Below are 24,446 nucleotides of genomic sequence, written 5' to 3' on the forward strand. Positions count from 1 at the left end.
GCTAATTTCATATGTATAAATCTGTGTATGGTTAGCTAATTAGAAATGTATGACTTGGTACTTCTGTCCAGGGCTAGGAGACCCTTATCTGATCCAGACTACCTCAACTTCCTACATTCTATTGTACCTTACCATTCCTTATCTTAGTCCTATGGTCTTGTCACAAAGTATAGAAGATTCTTATGTTAATCGTGCTGACTCTGCTTTCCTGCATCCTAAGCCCCAAACTTATCCTGTTTGAACTGGTTACAGCCATTTTACTGATGAACTTTAGTTTCTTCCATGTTCATAATTTTAGGTCAATTTTCCCATCTCTCACATGCCTATGTGCAGTTTCTGTGAACTTGGAGGACCAGGGGGTGTCCTGTCGGTGTCCCATCATGTCATTGTCCTTATTCACACCTTCCTGACTCTCAGGAACTTCTTATAGGCAGAACTTGCTAATTCTGTCTAAGGCTAGAAGACCCTTATCTTATTCAGACTAACTTTACCTTCTACATTCTATTATCTATTATCTATCCTTATCCTATTCATACTGGCTTTATTCATTACACATATATCCATACTAGTTTCCTCATCTTTTTATATCAGTTTTACTTATCTCTCACATGCTCCACAAATACCATGAGATAATGACCTGATATCCTGTCCATATGACAAATGAACTTTAAAAGCAATTCTGAGCAATGACAGATCATATGACCTCACAACTTCCTCCTGTCTGATCGAGAATGATTGCCGAATAGTGCGGCTCGTTCGCAACTGCAGATTCCACCTGAAATCTGGACTGAGGCATCACAACAGGATCATGGAAACCACAGCACTGCTCAGCACCGGTAAGTCACCTCTCACCAACCTGAGGGAGGCTCTGAGGGAGGCATTGCTTTAGAACAGCAAAGAACAAGCTGGTGTGTTCTCAAATCTCTGCTGCTGAATGGATGCGAGAGGCACTCCATGACTTAGAAGGAAATGAAAGCGAAGCTAGTGTATGCATATGTGTGTTTGCATGTGTGGGGGATGTGTGTGTGTGTTTGAGGATGTGTGAGTGTGTGTGTGTTGGTGTGGTTGTGGGTGTGTGTGTGTGGCTGTGGGTATGGGGATGGGTGGGTGTGTGTTTGAATGTGTGGGTGTGTGTGTGAGTCTGTGTAGATGTGTGTGTGTAGGTTGGTGTGGTTGTGGGTGTCTGTGTGTATGAGTGTGTGTTTGAGTGTGTGTTGGTTGTGTGTGTGGGTGTGTGTTTAAGTGTGTGGATGTGAGTGTGGGTGTGGGGGTGTGTGTGTGTGGTTGTGGATGTGTGTGGGAGTGGTGTGTGTGTGTGTGAGTGTGTTTGAGTGTGTGTGGTTGTGTGAGAGTGTGGGTGTTTGGGGGTAGTGTGTGTGCAAGTGTGTGTTGTGCACGTGGGTTAAACCCCAGGGGGAATGCCGAGTCTCTGTTCTCCCAGGTCTGCCTCAGGGGCAATGCTGCCATTACTGCAACTCCGACATTCCATCCCTCACTTACCCACTGAGGCCAATTCAACCACAGACCCACCCTTCTTCGGGATGAAGGAGGAAGCAAGAAGAGCATGCAAACTCCATAGGGACTGTGGCAGAAGTTGGGGTCGAACCTGGACCTGTGGAGCTGTGAGGGTTGATCTTGTCCCCTAGTGCTACGTTCCTGCCACAAACACACCGCCCTGGAATAACAATCATACCCTTTACGTCAATGACCATCACCGAACACTGGAGACTGGACAGATTCTCATATCAGATTTATTGTCAGGCTACGTACAACCCTGAGATTCCTTTCCCTGTGGGCCAGACAGAATTACCACTTATTGGTCGTGCAAAAAACACTGTACACAACGTGCACATGTAAACAAAAAAGAAATGTAAACAAACTGTGCAATACAGAGAGAACAAAAAAATCAATAAAGTGCACTTTAGAGTCCTTAAATGAGTCCCTGATTGAGTTTGTCATTGAGGAGTCTGATGGTGGAGGGGGAGCAGCTGTTCCTGAACCTTGTGGTGCGAGTCTGGTGGCACCGAGACCTCTTTCCTGATGGCAGCAGTGAGAACAGAGTGTCTGCTGGGTGGTGTGGATCCTCGATGATCATTACTGCTCTCCGACGGCAGCATTCCCCGTAGATGTTCTCGATGATGGGGAGGGTTTTGCCTGTGATGTCCTGGGCTGTGTTCACTACCTTTTGGAGGGCTTTACACTCAGGTGTATTGGTGTCCCCGTAACAGACCGTGATGCAGCCGGTCAGCACACTTTCCACCGCACATCAACAACTCTGTAGGAGAGAGTGGAGAGACCAAGTTCCTTGGAGTTCCCTTAACTAGGGACCTATCGTGGACACTCTACATCTCCTCACTTGTCAGGAAGGTACAACCGCAACTGCACTTCCTGAGAAGACTGAAGTGGGCAAGGCTACCGGCCACCATCACGTCAACCTTCTACAGGGGGTCCATCGAGAGTGTCCTGGCCGGTTGCATCACAGGGGGGTATGGTTGCTGCAGAGAAATAGATCAGAGGTCAATCCACTGGCCCATAAGAGTGGCAGAGACGATCACTGGAGTCTCCCTCCCACCCCCCCCCCCAACCATGGGATCATTATCTAAAGTGAGCGTACAAAATCATTGAGGATCCCTTGCATCCCACAACCCAGCTCACAGCATCTTCCAGCTGCTCCTGCCAGGGAAGAGATCCAGGAGGATCAGAGCCAGGACCACCAGGCTGTGGAACAGCTTCTTCCCACGGGTAGTGAGAATGGTGAACGACTAAAGGAACTGCTCACACTGACCCTCCGAGACCCTCATATTCATGAAACAATATTTATTTGTATAGATGAAATACTTGTCCTGCATATGTATTGTCTGTCTGTCTATGTGTTATGTCTGGGTGTGTGTCTGCGTGTTTTGCACTGAGGACCGGAGAACACGGTTTCGTCGGGTTGTACTCGTACAATCAGATGACCATAAACTGGACCAGACCAGGAGATTTGGAATACCGCCACACAACAGGAGATAAAAGATCAACTCCTTCACCTCATGCGTGTTCACAAAATTCCATAAGACCATGAGACATAGGAGTAGGAATAGGCCATTCAGCCCATCAAGTCTGTCCTGCCATTTAATCATGAGCTGATCCATTTTCCCTCTCAGCCCCACTGCCCGACCTTCTGCCCATAACCTTTGACGACCTGGCAAGGAGTCACCGTGCCTGGCATGGGGGTCACTGTGATTGGTGAAGGGGGTCACCGCGCCCAGCAAGGGGTCACTATGTTGGAGAGACCACCACGTAAACAATGATTCTTTGCTGTTCCAGACCCAGCCGTATCTCAGCACAACTCCTCCTCTTCGGCAGCCAGTAGCAAAAGTGAGAATGAATCCAACAACGGCAGCAATGACCAGACCTACCTGACCGAGAAGATCACAGTCCCAGATGCGGGAACAGTGAGTTCACATCTCTCACCTGGCCTCGGTGAACCGCAACGTCCGTGGGAAAGTCACACATCGGGGATGGAACAGAGTAGCGGGAGGGAGACCAGGAAGCCACAGGGAGATGCAAGACTGCAAGACGCTGGCAACTGGGGCAGCTTAGGGAGTGGACGGTCACCACCTTGGGCTGCACAGCTGCCAGGTGGACAGGTCTAAAGCAGGGTGACCATGTGGGGACAAGTTGTGAACCAGGATATCTAGGAGCAGGCAGGAGGGTGGGATCATGGAGGAAAGGCTGCAAATCACAGAGCAGGTGGTAGGCATGTCAGGGAACATATCCCCCACTCCAGGAGAGAACGGAAGGATCCCTCATGGAAACTGCTGAACCATATGCTGAGCTTGTGGGGTACACATTGAGCACTGAAGTCTGCACCAGGCCCAGGCAGGTGGTAAAGTGATGGTCCTCACACTGAAAGCACTGTGTTCACCCTTACCCACCACACAGGTGCACACACAGCCATCTCAGGTGTAGCAGTGATTCAATCCAGTGCCCTGTATCTGGAGTAAAACATGAAAGTCTGCACACACTGTGGTTGTAGTAAAAACACGAGGCTGGGGAAACTCAGCAGGTCAAACAATGAACTTCATAGAGCAAAGGTAACAATGCAGAACCAACGTCTTGGGCTTGAGCCCTTCATCAAGGTTTGAGCAGAATTCAGGCAGGGGCCTGAATAGGCCTGAGTGCTTGGGTTGCAGACAGTCCATCATTCTGACTGGGAGGCAGGACGATCTGTCCAGAGCACGGAGAATGCGTCCCCTGCCCCCGCCGGTCACACAACTGAGTAAGCAGCTGGGGCAGGTGTACACAGAGGTTCTTCCGTCAATCCCTGCCACTGCCTTCCTGGCCGGATGTCAGGTGTGGTAACAGGGGGTGGTCATCCAGTTTGAGGGGACAGTGCACTGGAGTACACCATCCACCCTTTCTGTCCTAGGTCAGATCCCAAAGGTAAGAGGACACTGCTATACATCCTGCACACGCTGTCCCCACAACATGTGTGGGCCACATGTTCCTGGACATGCTGTCCCCACAACATGTGTGGGCCATGAGTTCCCAGACACAATATCCCCACAACCTGTGTGGGCCATGTGTTCCAGGACACAGTATCCCCACAACATGTGTGGGCCATGTGTTCCTGGACACAGTATCCCCATAACAAGTGTGGGCCATGTGTTTCTGAACATGGTATCCCCACATGTGTGGGCCATGTGTTCCTGGACACAGTGTCCCCAAACATGTGTGGGCCATGTGTTCTTGGGCACAGTATCCCCACAACAAGTGTGGGCCATGTGTTCCTGGACACAGTATCCCCATAACAAGTGAGGGCCATGTGTTCCTGGACACCGTGTCCCCAAACATGTGTGGGCCAAGTATTGAGTGGAGTAAAGTGTTTCGGCCCTGAGCCCTTTGGAACAAGCAAAATGTCGGCAGGAGCCAGAACAAAATGGTGGGGGGAGGGGCAGGGGGAGGAATGCGGTCCCACAGGAACGGGGTAATAGGTGGATAAGGGAGGGAGGGCACACCAGCAAACAGGGGGAGGGGTACGGCTCTGTGAATGGAGAGGGAAGGGGGAGAAGAACTGGAGGAAAGGAGATAGGGAGATGGGGAAGGGAGGGGGAAACAGGGAGTGGGCCAGAAGAAACCGGAGACATCGGTGTTGATGCCATCCTGATGGAGAGAGCCCAGACGAGAAATGAGGTGTTGCCTCTCCGATTTTTAGGCGATCTTGATTTGGCCGTGTACAAGGCCATGGACAGACATGTCAGCGCAGGAGTGGGGCACAGAATTGAAGTGGTCGACCACTGGGACTTTTCTGTCACTGATGCGGACAAAGTGAAGGTTCTCAGCGATGTGATCTGCCCGACTGCATCAAGCTGCTCACCATGTGCTTTCTCCCATACCATAAAAACCAAAGATACACCCGGTGATCGGTTGTGCAACATTCAGTGCTGAGCTTCCTGATGCTGCCAATCTGTGCCATGGGTCGGCAAACTCCAGCTCAGTCACGGTAAGGGTCGTGACCTCTGGCTCGGTCACGGTGAGAGTCTGTGGTCACGGTGAGGGTCGTGACCGCCAGCTTGGTCACAGTGAGGGTCTGCGGTCACAGTGAAGGTCACAACCTCCAGTTCGGTCATGGTGAGGGTCTGTGGTCACGGTGAGGGTCTATGGTCACGATGAGGGTCACGACCTCTGGCTCAGTCACGGTGAGGGTCTGCGGTCACAGTGAGGGTCTGTGATCATGGTGAGGGTCTGTGGTCAAGGTGAGGCTCTGTGGTCACTGTGAGGGTCGTGACCTCTGGCTCAGTCACAGTGAGGGTCTGCGGTCATGGTGAGGGTCATGACCTCTGGCACGGTCACGGTGAGGGTCTGCGGTCACAGTGAGGGTCATGACCTCTATCTCAGTCACGGTGAGGGCCTGCGGTCACAGTGAGGGTCTGTGAGCATGGTGAGGGTCTGTGGTCAAGGTGAGGGTCTGTGGTCACGGTGAGGGTCGCGACCTCTGGCTCGGTCACGGTGAGGGTCTGTGGTCACGGTGAGGGTCATGACCTCCGTCTCGGTCACGGCGAGGGTCTGCGGTCACGGTGAGGGTCGCGACCTCTGGCTCAGTCACAGTGAGGGTCTGCGGTCATGGTGAGGGTCATAACCTCTGGCTCGGTCACGGTGAGGGTCTGCGGTCACAGTGAGGGTCATGACCTCTATCTCAGTCACGGTGAGGGTCTGCGGTCACAGTGAGGGTCTGTGATCATGGTGAGGGTCTGTGGTCACAGTGAGGGTCATGACCTCTGTCTCGGTCACGGTGAGGGTCTGCGGTCATGGTGAGGGTCATGACCTCCGGCTCGGTCACGGTGAGAGTCTGCGGTCACAGTGAGGGTCATGATCACCAGCTCCGTCACAGTGAGGGTCTGCGGTCACAGTGAAGGTCACAACCTCCAGTTCGGTCATGGTGAGGGTCTGTGGTCACGGTGAGGGTCTATGGTCACGATGAGGGTCACGACCTCTGGCTCAGTCATGGTGAGGGTCTGCGGTCACAGTGAGGGTCTGTGATCATGGTGAGGGTCTGTGGTCAAGGTGAGGGTCTGTGGTCACGGTGAGGGTCGCGACCTCTGGCTCAGTCACAGTGAGGGTCTGCGGTCATGGTGAGGGTCATGACCTCTGGCTCGGTCACGGTGAGGGTCTGCGGTCACAGTGAGGGTCATGACCTCTATCTCAGTCACGGTGAGGGTCTGCGGTCACAGTGAGGGTCTGTGAGCATGGTGAGGGTCTGTGGTCAAGGTGAGGGTCTGTGGTCACGGTGAGGGTCGCGACCTCTGGCTCGGTCACGGTGAGGGTCTGCTGTCACAGTGAGGGTCTGTGATCATGGTGAGGGTCTGTGGTCAAGGTGAGGGTCTGTGGTCACGGTGAGGGTCGCGACCTCTGGCTCAGTCACAGTGAGGGTCTGCGGTCATGGTGAGGGTCATGACCTCTGGCTCGGTCACGGTGAGGGTCTGCGGTCACAGTGAGGGTCATGACCTCTATCTCAGTCACGGTGAGGGTCTGCGGTCACAGTGAGGGTCTGTGAGCATGGTGAGGGTCTGTGGTCAAGGTGAGGGTCTGTGGTCACGGTGAGGGTCGCGACCTCTGGGTCAGTCACAGTGAGGGTCTGCAGTAACGGTGAGGGTCATGACCTCCGTCTCAGTCATGGTGAAGGTCTGTGGTCACGGTGAGGGTCTATGGTCACGGTGAGGGTCGCGACCTCTGGCTCAGTCACGGTGAGGGGCTGCGGTCACGGTGAGGGTCGTGATCTCCAGCTTGGTCACGGTGAGGGTCTGCGGTCACAGTGAGGGTCTGTGGTCACAGCGAGGGTCTGTGGTCACAGCGAGGGTCGCGATCTCCTGCTCGGTCATGGTGAGGGTCGTAACTGTACTGCCCCAGAAACAGAAATATGGCAATATGGATGGAAGGGGGATGGAGGGATATGGGCAGAGTGCTGGGATGTGGGATTAGAGGAGGGGACTTAGATCAGTGCGGACTAGAAGAGCCAAATTGGCCTGTTTCCGTGCTGTAATTGTTATATGGTTAAAATTTCTTTAACCAGCAGGGTCGTGAGTCTGTGGAACTTGTTGCCATGGGCGGCTGTGGAAGTGAGGTCGTTGGGTGTGTTTAAGTCAGAGATTGACAGGTATTTGATAAGTCAAGGCATCAAGGGTTACGGGGAGAAGGCCAGGGAGTGGGGCAGAGTGGGTGGATGGATCAGCTCATGATGGAATGGCGGGGCAGACTCAAGGGGCCGATTGGCCAACTTCTGCTCCTATATCTTGTAATCTTGAGATGTGAGGCAGAATCTGTGGAGTTCATGTTTCTGATTGTTTCCTGTTGTGCAGTGTGTCTGTGCTGAGTGCCCTGTCATGGTGACAAGCCTTTACCAGTCACAGGCTGACTGCATCACCAGTAGAATGGGTGAGCAGGGCATCAAGGGTTACAGGGATCAGCTCATAAATAGAATGGGAAAGCAGGCTCGAGGGGCTGATGGGCCTGCTTCTGCTCTCATGCCTTATGATCCTGGATCAGAAAATGGAGCACACACCCACTCACTGAGTCCATCCAAGTTCCTGACGCCTTCACCACAGACTGACCACCTGGTCCCGGCTATCTGAGCTCCCACTGCCTTGAACAATGCTGGTACCTATCGAGGTCAAAGGATTGGCCCGTGTAAAAGTTGACCTCCTCCTTTTTTTGGCCTGAAAAATTGGTCCAAAATAATTCAACAATGACACAAGTATATATATTGGAAATGGGGAACAGGGTGTGGTTGGGCCCGGTGGGTGTGGTCCCCAGCCAGGGGGTGTTGTCAGGGCCCAGGAGTGCTTTTCCCAGCCAGTGGGTGCTGTCCCCAGCCAATGGGTGCTCTCAGGGCCACCTCAGCACTCAAAGAGCAAAGGGCAGTGTTGGAGTGTAGGAGGGGAAGAACTGGGCTGGGCCAGAAGTTAGGGCCAGTCACTGACTGCAGCCTCCCTGAAATGCCCACAATCATTGCAGAATTGCAGCTCATCGTTCAAGGGGAATGTGCAGGGTGTGTTCAGAAACATCAGCTCAACCTAATCAGCCCAACCTAGTCGGACAGCAACAGTACTGATGTGACCATGCATCCTGGCCGGCTGCATCACCGAGAAATGGATTGGAGGTCAATCTATAAGATGGCAGAGAGGATCACAGGAGTCTTCCTCCCCTCCCCCCCCCACCCCGCCATCGACATGATCTACCGGGATCGTGGTCTGAAGAGGGTGTGCCAAATCATTGAGGACCCCTTCCACCCCGCACACAGCATCTTCCAGCTGCTCCTGTCGGGGATCAGAGCCAGGACCACCAAGCTGAGGAACAGCTTCTTCCCACGGGCAGGGAGAACACAGAACGACCAAAGGAACTGCTCACACAGACCCTCCGAGACCCTCATATTCACGAAGCAATATTTGTATAGATGAAATACTTGTCCTGCATATGTACTGTGTGCCTGTGTGTGTTATGTCTGGGTGTGTGTCTGCATGTTTTGCACCGAGGACCAGAGAATGTTCTTTCATTGTACTTGTATAATCAGATGACAATAAACTTGACTTCCAAACTTCATTGTAAAACGGGTCAGGGGCCCTGAAGCAGCTCAGACCAAAAAAGAGGGGCAGAGCTCACAGCTACATGGGCAGGGTGATGGGAAGAGCAGAAAGGACACGGGATCACCTGGGATCTTGCTTTGCCGGGTGATTACCATTGGGAGCTGCCACACATCACTGCACAGTCCGTGTGTTCATGCCAACCACTCTTATCTTTCAGCCAGGGTTCAGCTTCCGGAAACTGTGGGCATTCACAGGGCCAGGCTTCCTGATGAGCATCGCGTACCTCGACCCTGGAAACATCGAGTCCGACCTGCAGAGTGGAGCAGCAGCCGGTTACAAGGTCTGTGTTATGGCAGTGGATCTGATACTCAAAGTGTGCATGGTGACCCACCCGTCACCAATGTCCCCTTCACCCTGTGACACACCCGTCACCAACGCCCCTTCAACATCCCCTTCACCCTGTGACCATAGAACACTACAGCACAGAAAAGGACTCCGGCCTTTCTAGTCTGTGCCAAACTATTATTCTGCGTCGTCCCACTGTCCTGCGTTTAGCCCATATTCCTCCATACCCCTCCCATCCATGTATCTGTTTAAATTCTTCTTAAATGTTAAAACTGAGCCCACATTTGCCACCTCTGCTCGTTCCACACTCCCACCACTTTCTGTGTGAAGACCTTCCACGCCATGTTCCCCCATGCACACAATTCTCCAAATTTGGCCTCACCCATGCCTTATACAACTTTATTACAACCTCCCAACAGTGCACGTTGAAATGCGCTTCATGCTCGCCACTTGTCTGTTTGTGGCTTTTTTATATGCTGTCTCTTCACAGCATCTTTGCTTCAGGGTCATAACTAGTTTTTTCTACTTGTTTGGGAGATAGGAGTTTAGTTTTGTTCTGAAGAATGGATGGTAAAAGAATCTTCCGACATCTTCTGTGGTCTGTTTACCAGCTTATAATAAGATTACCTATGTTTAGTATCATTTAATAAACATTGGAAAACTCACTCAGCTGAACTTTAGTACGGATTTGTTTGAACAAGTCATAAGACAACAGCATTCTCTTAGCATCCAAGCAACCAATAATAAAAGGTAGTAGCTACAAATGAAGTCAATTGAAAGTTGGAAATTGGATTTGGAATTTGGATTGGATCAATTTTTGATTGGATTGATAGAGCCTTTTGAACTCATGGAAGCTCAATTGCCAATAGTAGCATCAAGGCCATCGAAAGCAGTAAACTTTACTTAGGGATTCCTTCTGTGTTTTTATTGCAAGTTTGGAACATTGTTTGGAGTGACTTCTGCTTGTCCTTTGAGGACTGTTCATGGATTTGGAGTTATTGTTGAGCAAGCTTAGTGCCTGAGCATGGCAGTCGGCTGGATGGATAAGAGTGAAATGGCCACCACCACTGAAGCTGTTGGCCTCTGAGGAGCCACGTATCCAGGAGATGAAGGTCACGGAACTTGGAGAAGAATTCTAATGGCTGCACCAAGGTACAAGTGGAGCCAAAGCTGTTCTCTTTCCAAGACTGAAAGAGGCCAGAGAAGCAGAGAAGGCTTTGGTTGCTGGGAGTACAAACCCCACAGAATTTCTGCCAAAAACATCAACAGAATTGAAGACCTGCCACTTGGAAGTGTCAGAAGGTGTGTCACCAGATGGTGATGTGGAGGATAGGCAATTCGAAATGGAGACAAAGTCGGACATACGTCCAAATGCTGGGAGTAGGGGAAGCAAACATAGCTCCCCTGGATCTAGAGTTTCCAGTGCTGTATCTGAACGTATGGACACACAGGCAGAAGCGGCCCCTCTCGCCGCACAAAAGGAATGGCCCAAGAATAAGAACACCTTGGAGGATCAGGAGGAGCCGCTAAGGAGGCAGCAATTGGAGATGAGGAGGAAAAGAGAGGAAGTGGGGTTGGCAAAAACCATGACTATTGCTAAGGCCAACATGAAGGTACTAGGAACCTCAAATGAATTCGATGTTCCAAGTAATTTATCTAAAGCATCTAATGTTATGGAATCATGTTTTGAGAAAGGACAACAGGAAAAGAAAATATTTAATGCTAAGGCAGAAACATTTGTGCCACAGTTACAAGAGGTGCATGTACCCGAACAAGCCACGTAAAGGCACAGTGATGTCAATCCTCAAAGCCCCACCATGGACAGAGGTAGGAGCCAAACCCATCTCTCATGACAAGTTACTTGACGCTCCAGCCAGGCATCAGAAATGCAGGTGATCAAGTACTATAACATTTCCAGCTACATTACCTGCTTCAAGCAGAGGTGAACAAAGTAATGTTCGCTCAGGCACGAGAAGGCAAGATGAAATGGCTGCATCATTAATCCTGTTACAGTCTCTCTCTCTTCTTTGCCCAAGAGAGAGATTCAAGTTTTTAATGGTGACCCACTTCAGTTCCAACAGTTCATGAGAATCTTTGATCATTGGACTGAAAGTAAGAGCTCAAACTTGGAGCATGTTCGACATTGTTTGGAAAAGTTCACGAGCGGACGAAAGATTCGAAAGGGCGAAGTTTTTATTAAAGAAGCATTTTGGAAACAAGTATAAAATTGCTGCAGCTTATGTATAAAAGGCTCTTTCATGGTCGGCAATAAAACTGGATGGGAGGAATGTTCTAGAAGCTTACGCCCTCTTTCAAAGAGATCAACTCTCTACAAGAGCTTGACGAATCATTTTAAACAAATTACCTGACTGGATGAGAATCGATGGGGAACTTTAGTTGTTGAATACCAGAAAAAAATATGATCAAAGAGAGACTTTTAAGGATTTGGTGAATTTCACTGAAGGCCGAGTGGACTCAATACTTTGATTTATGAAGGCCAAAATGCCAAAATCTCCCTTTACAACCCTGTCCACCTGCGACGCCATTTTCAGGGAATTATGTATCTGTATTCCCAGATCCCTGTTCTACCGCACTCCTCAGTGCCCGACCATTTACCGTGTACATCCTTTCTTGGTTTGTCCCTCCAAAATGCAACACCTCACACTTGTCTGCATTAAACTCCATCTGCCATTTTTTCAACCCATTATCCAGTTGGTCCAGATCCCTCTGCAAGTTTTGAAAACCCACAACGCCTCCAATCTTAGTGTCATCTGCAAACTTGCTGATCCAGTTCACCACATTTTCATCCAGATCATTGATATAGACAACAAACAACAATGGTCCCAGCACCGATCCCTGAGGCACCACTAGTCACGGGCCTCTAGTCTGAGAAGTATCATCAACCACCACTTTCTGGTCTCTCCCGTCCAGCCATCGACAAATCCAGTTCACTATTTCATCATGAATACTGAGCATCTGAATCTTCCTGACTAACCTTCCATTTAGGACCTGTTAAAGGCCTTACTAAAGTCCATGTAGACAACATCCACATCCTTTCCTTTAACAACATTTCTGGTAATCTCCATAAAACATAAAACACTATGGCACAGAAAACAGGCCATTCGGCAAACAAAGAACATTTATTGTACAACGGTGCAAAGTTGGGTGCTTCCCCTTACCCTGGGAATACACACACATACTGGGGCTCACCCAACTTTTATACAGTTCATTTCAGTGTAGAGGTACCCTCCCCCCCCCTAAGATTCTTCTGCCTCCTGGATGGGTTTGGCATTTGGTAATTCTGTCTGCCTACGTGCAGTTTCTGTAAACTTGAAAGACCATGGGGTATCCTGTCTGGGCCCCATCATGTCATTGTCCTTATTCATGAATCTGCCTTTGTTCTTATTCATACATCTCATCCCCCAGGAGTTACTAATTCTTTATGCAGAACTTGCTAATTCTTTCTATCACTAGAAGACCCTTATTCTATTACACTTGCGTAACCCTTCCTCACACTCTCATCGGACTTCATCCCTACTCAGCACTTACGTAACTTCCTCTAGTCTAGTCTTCCTTATTTCATTCACTAGTTTTACTTCCTATATTCTAGTATCTCTCACAATCCGCACTTTTTCTTTAGCTACGCTTAGTAAATTCTCAACTGGAAACTTGGTCTTTTTTCCCAGCGAGTCAGCAAACGAACTGTAATCTCAGCATCATCAGACAGAGTTTGGGAAACACATCCTTTGGGTTGTAGTGATCTGACGAAGGGTCCGTTGAATTAAACACTGCACACAAGTCATTAGGCAGGGAAGTATCATGATGGCTAAAGTAATGAGTACTGTGGCCAGGCGGTTTTGATAAGCTGTAGCTCGTATCTGTCATTGTTCTTCAGCCAATAAATCCAAGGCCGTTGCTGTCTGGCGATAATCTCCAAAACTGCCTGGAGTCTGATTAAACGGTTTAAATGCCAAACAGCTGTGGTACTCTGGAGCAGCTTGAGCCATTTACAACTGGAATCCCCCTTATAGTGATGGCCTTTAGCCTTCCGAATGTATTCGTGACCCAAAGGATGATTTACAAGATGCCAAGTTGGGGGGGGGGGGGCCCGTTTATTGTGAGTGCTAACCTGTGAGTAGCAGCTTGTCTGCGAGCATTAGCATATATACCCCCTTTATCCCTACTCCAGGTAAAGCCCTGACTAATGTTCTGCCGACCATTTTCCCACCATCTTCTTTGTACCATATTTTTACCACTCATCTCTTTAATATCTGTAGAGGCCGGGACGCCAACCCAATCCACTCCCCTAGGGCAGGTCTGTTTCCCTGGTCCATGTTGGGATCCTAAATTAAACCATACTAAATAAGGTACCCCACTATGAATAGACTCTATACCTGTGCCCTGTCTGCATTCTAAAGGTAAACTTGTCCATTCCTCAAAGTAATTATCACCTCTGCTGCCCCTATTCCAGGAGGACTTAATACATTGTGTACAATTGGGTGGTTTCCCAAAAATTGGGAACCAGCAGAAAAAACAATACAGCAATTAATAAAAATAACATTACAGCACTTTTTCCCGGTGTAGCGTAACTTTCAGACCAGAAGGATGCGAGACTGCATGCCAGGTGGAGGGTGTATTATCAACGTCTTTAGTTTGTGGGTTAACTTGTTTAATGCGTTGTATGTGAGTCCACCCCTTTTCTTTTGTCCGCACTACAGGGTCTGTAATCGGAAGTACACAATAAGGGCCATCCCATATCGGTTTTAGTTTATGGTCTTGCCACGCTTTTACATATACCCAATCACCAGGTTTAACAGAATGAATAGGATAGTCCAGGGGTGGGTTTTGAGCTAATAAACCCTTCTGTCGTAAGTCATATAGAGAAGTAGAAAGTCTCTGTAAATATTTAGATATGTACTGGTCATTAGCCTCAGGGGTAGGGGTATCAGTGTGGAATCCCATGTAAGGAAGACCAAACATCATTTCATATGGTGAGACAGCAAGGTCCTTACGAGGAGCTGTGCGAGTCCTGATAAAAGCAAAGGGTAAGCATTTAATCCAGGAGAGGCCAGTTTCCTCATGAAGTCAAGTGAGTTGATTTTTCAGGGTCTAATTCATCCGTTCAACACAGCCTGAACTCTGGGGGTGCCATGGGGTATGTAACTGCCAATCTATTCCCAGGATTTTACACACACCCTGGAGTACCTGAGAGGTAAAATGTGTACCTCGATCTGAGTCATTGGTTTGAATAATGCCATAACGCGAAATAACAGACTCTAGTAATATCCGGATAACGGTGCTAGCACGATCATTAGGGGTCGGGAAAGCCTCAACCCATCGAGTAAAATGATCCACCATCACCAGGAGGTATTTATAAACCCCTATCTTAGGTAATTCCATGAATCAATCTGTAGTCGTTGAAACGGGCGTATGGCTATATCGCGACCGCCAGGCATTACCTGGCGCATGACTTTCTTATTCACTCGCTGACCGATTGGGCACCCCCGAGTACTTTGCTTGGCTATGGTGTATATTCCCGAGCAATTAAAGGACCGTACAAAAGCCTGTGTTCCCCAATCTGTCTGCTGGTGGAGCTAATCAATAATCTGACGAACCAAGGCTTTGTTCAGTACTTGGCGTCCCTCTGCCGTCCACCACAACCCATCGGCAGTTTGACGCATTCCCTGGTCTTTCATATTAACCTCCTCTTCCCGTGAAAAGATGGGAGTCTTTTGAACCTCATGTGGGGTGGGGAGTAACAGCTGCATGTCTATTCTTTTTGTGAGTGCAGCCTGTTTGGCAGCTTCATCTGCCCGTCTGTTCCCCTGTGCTTCAGGACTGTCAATAATTTGATGGCCCCGTACATGAACTACAGCTATCTCCTCAGGTAACATAAGAGCATCTAAGGATTGAACAATTAAGTTTTCATGGATCAACTTTTGTCCTTTCCCAGTTATCATTCCCCGCTCTTTCCAAATCTTTCCAAAGGTGTGCACTACACCAAAGGCATCCTTTGAGTCAGTATAGATTGTGCCCACCTTTCCCTCTAAACCCTGGAGAGCTCTACAGAGGGCATATAATTCACAGGATTGTGCCGACCAATGACCGGGAAGGCGACTGGCTTCAATCATAACTCCTTCATTCCCATCCTCTACACTTTCCCCGCTATAGTGAGTGCCATCAAAGCAGCGGGAAGATCCATCAATAAACCATCTTTCACCCTCCCGTAAAGGTTTATCACTTAAATCATCTCTAATTTTTGTCTGTAAATCTATCATTTCTAAACAAACATGCTCTAAATCATCGGGGACAGTATCAGAATCTGGAGAAAACAAGAAGGCAGCTGGATTCTGTTCTTTGTTCATAATCCGTGTCAAATCATCCCTATCCATGAGAATCGCTTCATACTTTAAAATTCTAGAATCAGTAAGCCATCTCCCGGCATGTTGTAAGAGAATGGTGCGGACTGCGTGAGGGGTATGAACTATCATCGGGGCACCAAACGTAATCTTTCGTCCTTCCTCCACTAAAATAGCAGTGGCTGCAATTGCTTGCACACATTCTGGCCAACCATGACAAACAGGATCTAAAATTTTTGACAGAACGGTAATTGGTTGTCTAAAGCCGGCCCTCTCTTGCGTTAATACTCTCACGGCCACACCGTCTTTCTCATTGGTATATAGGTCAAATGGCTTATTTAGGTCGGGTAAAGCCAAAACTGGGGCACTAATAAGACGCTGTTTCACCAAGTTAAGGATGCGAATGTTGGGGAGGACCTTGATAAAATAGTTGTTACAAAGGAAGTAGTGATGGAGAAACTAATGGGACTAAAGCCAGACAAATCACCTGGTCCTGATGATATGCATCCAAGGGTTCTGAAGGAAATGGCAGAAGTTATAGTTTTTTTTTTCAATTTTTTATTTTTCACACCATAAATCACATTAACCATGATACACACTTTTTCCTTTTCACACATATACAGTGCCATTTTCTCCCCCCCCCCCACCCTCCCTCCTCCCATCCCACCCTCCCTACCTCCCCCCTCCCGTCCATTTAAGGTACAAAATCTAGGATACATTAAACCAGTCAGACAATGTTGTCATTCAATAAAAATACACCAGAAATTCCACTGAGTCCATTCTTTTCATTTCCTTTTCCTTCCGTTAACTTAGGTAGTGATTGTCCCCGGTAGGTTTTCGCTATTGTGTTTCATGTAAGGCTCCCATATTTGTTCGAATATTTCAATATTATTTCTTAAACTATATGTTATTTTTTCTAATGGAATACATTTATTCATTTCTATATACCATTGTTGTATTTTCAAATTATCTTCCAATTTCCAGGTTGACATAATACATTTTTTTGCTACGGCTAGAGCTATCTTAACAAATCTTTTTTGTGCATCCTCCAAATCAATTCCAAATTCTTTGTTTTTTATGTTACTTAGGAGGAAGATCTCTGGATTCTTTGGTATATTGTTTTCTGTAATTTTATTTAATATTTGGTTTAGATCTTCCCAAAATTTTTCTACTTTCTCACATGTCCAGATTGCATGAATTGTTGTTCCCATTTCTTTTTTACATTGAAAACATCTATCAGATACTGTTGGGTCCCATTTATTTAACTTTTGAGGTGTAATGTATAGCCTGTGTATCCAGTTATATTGTATCACACATAACCTCGTATTTATTGTATTTCTCATCGTTCCAGAGCATAACTACTCCCATGTTTCCTTTTTTATCTTTATATTTAAATCTTGTTCCCATTTTTGTTTAGTTTTACCATTTGTTTCCTCATTTTCCTTTTCTTGCAGTTTAATATACATATTTGTTATAAATCTTTTGATTATCATTGTATCTGTAATCACATATTCAAGGTTACTTCCCTCTGGCAAACTCAAACTGCTTCCTAATTTATCCTTCAAGTAGGATCTCAATTGGTAATATGCCAGCGCTGTATCTTGAGTTATATTGTATTTATCTTTCATTTGTTCAAAGGATAAGAATCTATTTCCTGAAAAACAATTTTCTATTCTTTTAATCCCTTTTTTCTCCCATTCTCTAAAGGAAAGGTTATCTATTGTAAAAGGGAGTAACTTGTTTTGCATCAATATTAGTTTTGGTCATTGATAATTTGTTTTATTTCTTTCTACATGAATCTTCTTCCAAATATTGAGGAGATGATGAAATACTGGAGAACTTCTATGTTGTACCAATTTTTCATCCCATTTATATAATATGTGTTCAGGTATCTTTTCCCCTATTTTATCAAATTCTAATCTAGTCCAATCTGGCTTTTCCCTTGTTTGATAAAAATCTGATAGGTATCTTAATTGTGTGGCTCTATAATAATTTTTAAAGTTTGGCAGTTGTAAGCCTCCTTGTTTATACCATTCTGTTAATTTATCTAGTGCTATCCTCGGTTTCCCCCCTTTCCATAAAAATTTCCTTATTATTTTCTTTAACTCCTTGAAGAATTTCTCTGTCAGTTGTATTGGCAATGCCTGAAATAAGTATAATATCCTTGGAAAAATGTTCATTTTAATACAGTTTATCCTTCCTATTAGTGTTAGTGGTAAATCTTTCCAATGCTCTAAATCGTCCTGTAATTTTTTCATTAGTGGATAATAATTGAGTTTATATAGTTGGCCGAGATTTTTATTTATTTGTACACCTAGGTATCTTATTGCTTGCATTTGCCATCTAAATGGTGATTCCTTCTTAAATTTTGAGAAATCCGCATTATTCATAGGCATTGCTTCACTTTTATTTACGTTGATCTTGTAACCCGACACTTCTCCATATTCCTTCAATTTCTTATACAATTCTTTTATTGATAGTTCTGGTATACTATAACATCATCCGCAAATAAACTGATTTTATATTCCTTGTCTTTTATTTTTATCCCTTTTATATTATTTTCTGTTCTTATCAATTCTGCTAGTGGTTCTACAGCTAACACAAACAATAAAGGTGATAGTGGGCATCCCTGCCGTGTTGACCTGCTTAAGTTAAATTGCTTTGATACATGTCCATTTACTGTCACTTTCGCTAATGGACCCTTATATAATGCTTTAATCCAATTAATATACTTCTCCGGTAAACTGAATTTTTGCAATACTTTGAACAAATAATTCCATTCTACTCGGTCAAAGGCCTTCTCTGCGTCTAAAGCAACTGCTACTGTAGGTGCTTTATTTCCTTCTACTGCATGAATTAAGTTAATAAATTTACAAATATTGTCTGTTGTGCGTCTTTTTTTGATAAATCCAGTTTGGTCTAAATTTACCATTTTCGGTACATGCTCTGCTAATCTGTTTGCTAATAGTTTAGCTATTATCTTATAATCTGTGTTAAGTAAAGATAATTGGTCTATATGATGCTGGTGTGAGTGGATCTTTCCCTTGCTTTAGTATTACTGTAATTATTGCTGTTTTACATGAATCTGGTAAGCTTTGTGTTTTATCAATCTGGTTGATTACTTCCAGGAGGGGCGGAATTAATAAGTCTTTAAATGTTTTATAGAATTCTATTGGGAATCCATCCTCTCCTGGTGTCTTATTATTTGGTAATTTTTTTATTATCTCTTGTATTTCTACTGTTCCAAATGGCTCTGTTAATTTATTTTGTTCCTCTATTTGTAGTTTTGGTAGTTCAATTTTAGTTAGAAATTCATCTATTTTCCCTTCTTTCCCTTCGTTTTCAGTTCGGTATAATTGTTCATAGAATTCTCTAAAGTTTTCCTTAATTTCTTTTGGATTATATGTAATTTGTTTCTTTTTTCCTTGATGCCAATACCATTTTCTTAGCTTGTTCTGTCTTAAGCTGCCATGCTAGGATTTTGTGCGTTTTTTCACCTAGTTCATAATATTTCTGTTTTGTCTTCATTATATTCTTCTCTACCTTATATGTTTGTAATGTTTCATATTTTATTTTTTTATCCGCCAATTCTCTTCTTTTAGTTGTATCTTCCTTCATTGCTAATTCTTTTTCTATATTTACTATTTCCCTTTCCAACTGCTCTGTTTCCTGATTATAGTCCTTCTTCATCTTGGTTACATAACTTATTATTTGCCCTCTAATGAACGCTTTCATTGCATCCCATAGTATAAACTTATCTTTCACTGATTTCGTATTTATTTCAAAATACATTTTAATTTGTCTTTCAATAAATTCTCTAAAATCCTGCCTTTTAAGTAGCATGGGGTTTAATCTCCATCTATACATTCTTGGAGGGATGTCCTCTAACTTTACTGTCAATATTAAGGGTGAATGGTCCGATAGTATTCTAGCTTTATATTCTGTTTTTTTTACTCTATCTTGCATACGAGCTGATAACAAAAATAGGTCTATTCTTGAGTATGTTTTATGTCTAGCCGAGTAATATGAATATTCCTTTTCCTTTGGGTGTTGTTTCCTCCATATATCCAAAAGTTGCATTTCTTGCATTGATTTAATTATAAATTTGGTTACTTTGTTCTTTCTGTTAATTTTTTTCCCAGTTTTGTCCATATTTGAATCCAAATTCAGGTTGAAATCCCCTCCTATTAATATGTTCCCTTGCGTATCTGCTACCTTCAAAAAGATATCTTGCATAAACTTTTGATCTTCTTTGTTAGGTGAATATACATTGAGTAGATTCCAAAACTCCGAATATATCTGACATTTTATCATTACATATCTCCCTGCTGGATCTATTATTTCCTCTTCTATTTTAAATGGCACATTTTTACTAATTAATATAGCTACTCCTCTTGCTTTTGAATTATACGATGCTGCTGTTACGTGTCCTACCCAATCTCTCTTTAATTTCTTGTGCTCCAATTCAGTTAAATGTGTTTCTTGCACAAATGCTATATCATTTTTTTCTTTTTTCAGTAAATTTAGCAGTTTCTTCCTTTTAATTTGGTTATGTATTCCATTGACATTTAAAGTCATATAGTTCAACGTAGCCATTTTATACTTTGTTTATCTTCCCTTTCCGTTTCTCGATCATTACCTTTCCTTCTTATCCATTTCTGTTTTCTTGTTTTGAACCCTTTATAAGACAACATTCCTAAAACATCCAACATTTTCCTTATTCTCCTATTTAAAACTTCTTTAGCGCCAATCCCCCCTTCCCCTCCTGAGTTGTCCTTTATCCCTTGTCGGACAACCACATCTCCCCTCTCCATTTGGATTTGTGAATTCACTCGCAAGCGTCAGCTGATTTTGCAGTGACTGTAACTCCTCCCCACCCAGCCCCCCCCAGAAAAGATTTCACTTTTCATATGTAACAAAGGTCACTCTTTTAATTCCCTCCTTACTCCCTCTATTCCATTTCCTTCCCTTATTAATTCTTGTCTATACTCTCTATATTTTCCTCTAAATACGGATACATTCATGTATACACCCTATATATATACACACATATACCTCTTTACCCACATACATATAGATCGTGGTCATTTTTACTCTTATTACATATCTTCATCTCTCAGTCTATTTTGTAATTGTTCTGCAAATTTTCGTGCTTCCTCTGGATCCGAGAATAGTTTTTTTCCATAAGATCGTTTTCGCTGTATTGAACTCCTTCCTCTTCTTCAGGAGTTCAAAACCTATGTGTCTTTTTAGTTCGCAGTCTTTTGAACTCTCGTTACACGTCTTCATCTCTCAGTCTATTTTGTAATTGTTGTGCAAATTTTCGTGCTTCCTCTGGATCCGAGAATAGTCTGTTTTGCTGTCCTGGAATAAATATTTCCAATACCGCTGGATGCTTTAGTATCCATAAAATCTTCCATAAAATCGCCTTTGCTGCATTGAACTCCTTTCTCTTCTTCAGGAGTTCAAAACTTATATCTGGATAAATGAAAATTTTTCGCCCTTTGTACTCTAGTGGCTTGTTGTCCTCTCTTACTTTTTCCATTGTTTTCTCCAGTATCTTTTCTCTTGTAGTATATCTTAGGAATTTTACTAAAATAGATCTTGGCTTTTGTTGTGGTTGTGGATTAAAGGCCAATGCTCTATGTGCCCTTCCTATTTCCATTTCTTGCTGTAGTTCTGGACATCCTAGGATCCTGGGGATCCAATCTTTTATAAACTCTCTCATATTCTTGCCTTCTTCATCTTCCTTAAGGCCCACTATCTTTATGTTATTTCTTCTGTTATAATTTTCCATTATATCTATTTTTTGAGCTAACAGTTCTTGTGTCTCTATCGCTTTTTTATTAGATTCCTCTAATTTCTTTTTTAAGTCCTCTACCTCCATTTCTGCTGCTACTTCCCGCTCTTCCATCTTGTCCATTTTCTTTCCCATTTCTGATAAGGTCATATCTATTTTATTCATTTTCTCTTCTGTATTGTTTATTCTTCTTCTTAAATCATTAAATTCTTGCGCTTGCCATTCTTTAAATGACTCCATGTATCCTTTAATAAGAGAAAGTACCTCCTTTATCTTGCCTTTCCCTTCTTCTTCTATTTCACTGTACTCTTCCTCTTCTTCTTCCTCTGGGTTGGCCATCTGTTGTTTCTTTGCTGCCCTTTCCTCCTCTTCTTTCTTGTTTCCATTGTTTTCTGTGGTCTCTTCTTGCTGCAGGTGTTCTGCAGCTGTCGTTGCCGGCTGTGGAGATCGACTCCCCAGCTGCTCCCCCCTCCCGTCGGTGTGTTTTTTTGCATGCGCATCGCGCATGCGCGAGGAGTCGCGCATGCGCGGTTGCGCACTTTTACTCGGCTCAGCGAGCCATCTTTGTAGTCCACTTTCTACCGACCTGAGGGAGCGGGTTTCTCTCTCCACCGCGGGCCTCTTCGAATAGGTAAGGCCTTCTCCTTCTTCTTCCGTTGTCTTCTCTTCCGCTCTTCTTACCGTTGGTTTCGATTTTTCTTTTTTCGTCGCCATCTTCTTTCCACCTTTATACTCACTTTACTTTAATTTTCATTTTTGTGCCTTTGTACTTTCCTTTATTTTTTCTGACTTTTCTGGAGAGGGCTCGAGTTCACCGTCCGGCCACTACTCCATCACGTGACTCCTGCAGAAGTTATAGTTGATGCATTGGTGGTCATAGACCAAAATTCCTTGGATTCTGGGCAGGTCCCGGCAGACTGGAAGACAGCAAATGTCACGCCACTTTTTAAGAAGGGATGTAGGCAGAAGACTGGAAATTATCGGCCAATTAGCTTGACATCTGTAGTTGGAAAAATGCTTGAAGCGGTCATTAAAGATGAAATAGTGAAACTTTTGGAACGTAAGGGTTCAATCAGGCAGACGCAGCATGGTTTTAGAAAGGGAAGATCTTGTTTGACAAACTTGTTAGGATTCTTTGAGGATATAATGGGTGCGGTGGATAGAGGGGAACAGGTTGATGTTATCTATTTGGATTTCCAGAGAGCGTTTGATAAGGTGCCGCACAAGAGACTTCTCAGTAAGTTACAGGAAAGTGGAGTCCGGGGAAGTCTATTGGCCTGGATTGAAAATTGGTTGTCTGACAGGAGGCAGAGAGTCAGGATAAATGGGAGTTTTTCAGGTTGGCAGAGAGTGGTAAGTGGGGTGCCGCAGGGGTTGGTGTTAGGCCCACAACTGTTCATCATTAACATTGATGACTTGGAGGAGGGGACAAAATGTGGTGGAGCCAAGTTGGCGGATGACACCAAATTGAGTGGAAGAGCAAATTGTAATGAGGATGTGGAGAGTCTGCAGAGGGATCGAGTTAAGCTGGAAGAGTGGGCAAAGGTCTGGCAGATGGAGTACAATGTTAGTAAGTGTCAGGTGATCCACTTTGGCAAGAAAAATAAAAGAGCTGAATATTATTTAAAGGGAGAAAAACTACAGCATGCTGTGGTGCAGAGGGACTTGGGAGGGCTTGTGCATGAATCACAAAATGTTAGGTTGCAGGTGCAACAGGTTATTAAGAAGGCAAATGGAATGTGGGCCTTCATCGCTAGAGGAATTGAATTCAGGAGTAGGGAGGTCATGTTGCAACTATACAAGGTACTGGTGAGATCCCACCTGGAGTACTGTGTCCAGTTCTGGTCTCCATATTTGAGCAAGGATATACTGGCTTTGGAGACGGTCCAGAGGAGGTTTACTAGGTTGATCCCTGGGATGAAGGGGTTGACTTGTGATGAAAGATTAAATCGTCTAGGATTGTATTCGCTCGAGTTCAGAAGAATGAGAGGAGATCTTATAGAAACATAAAGGATTATGAAGGGTATGGATAGGATAGATGTAGGAAGGTTTTTTGAGCTGGCCGGGGAAACTAAAACAAGAGGACACAGTCTCAAGATTCGGGGGAGTAGATTTAGGACAGAGATGAGGAAAAATAGTTTTTCCCAGAGAGTAGTGAATGTTTGGAATTCTCTAACCAGGGAAGTGGTTGAGGCTGCCTCATTAAACATATTTAAAATTCGGTTTGATAAATTTTTACATGATAGTGGAATTAGGAGATACGGGGAGAAGGCAGTTAGGTGGAGTTAGGTCATAAATTAGATCAGCCATGATCGTATTGAATGGCGGAGCAGGCCCGATGGGCCATTTTTGGCCTCCTCCTGTTCCTACTTTCTATGTTCCTATGTTCCTATGTTCTTTTCCTGTAGTTAGATTAACTGCAGGAAACTGCACACAATACTTCAAATTTGACCTCATCATTGTCTTATAAAACTTTATCATAACATCCCACTCCTGGACTCAATACTTTGATTTAAAAGGCCAAGATGCCAAAAGCTCTCTTCACAACCGTCCACCTGTGACGCCACTTTCAGGGAATTATGTATCTGTATTCCCAGATCCCTCTGATCTACCGCAATCCTCAGTGCCCGACCATTTACCGTGTATCTCCTTTCTTGATTTGTCCTTCGAAAGTGCATCACCTCACACTTGTCTGCATTAAACTCCATCTGACCCTTTCTGGCCCATTCTCCCAGTTGGTCCAAATCCCTCAGCAAGTTTTGAAAACCCTCCTCACTGTCCCCGACGCCTTCTATCTTTGCATCCTCCTCAAATTTGCTAATCCAACTCATAATACCTCCTCAAAAAACTCTACGAGGTTGGTTAAAGATAACCTAC

The 24,446-nt window shown here is 45.0% G+C and overlaps 1 protein-coding gene across 2 annotated transcripts in view; it reads left to right on the top strand.

Moving 5' to 3' along the window:
- The first annotated feature begins 703 nt into the window (after nt 1-703).
- LOC138762313 (natural resistance-associated macrophage protein 1-like) overlaps nt 704-24,446 on the top strand; it is an 81,107-nt gene continuing 57,364 nt past the window's right edge. The window contains exons 1-3 of one of the 2 annotated variants that reach the window (XM_069936067.1): nt 704-836; nt 3,310-3,437; nt 9,283-9,405. In XM_069936067.1, coding sequence (XP_069792168.1) covers nt 809-836; nt 3,310-3,437; nt 9,283-9,405 — 279 coding nt within the window. In that variant the 5' untranslated portion in view covers nt 704-808. The remainder of the gene's footprint in view (nt 837-3,309; nt 3,438-9,282; nt 9,406-24,446) is intronic. The other variant, XM_069936068.1, reaches the window with a different exon arrangement.

This window comes from Narcine bancroftii, chromosome 4 (assembly GCF_036971445.1).
Source record: "Narcine bancroftii isolate sNarBan1 chromosome 4, sNarBan1.hap1, whole genome shotgun sequence".
NCBI lineage: Eukaryota > Metazoa > Chordata > Chondrichthyes > Torpediniformes > Narcinidae > Narcine > Narcine bancroftii.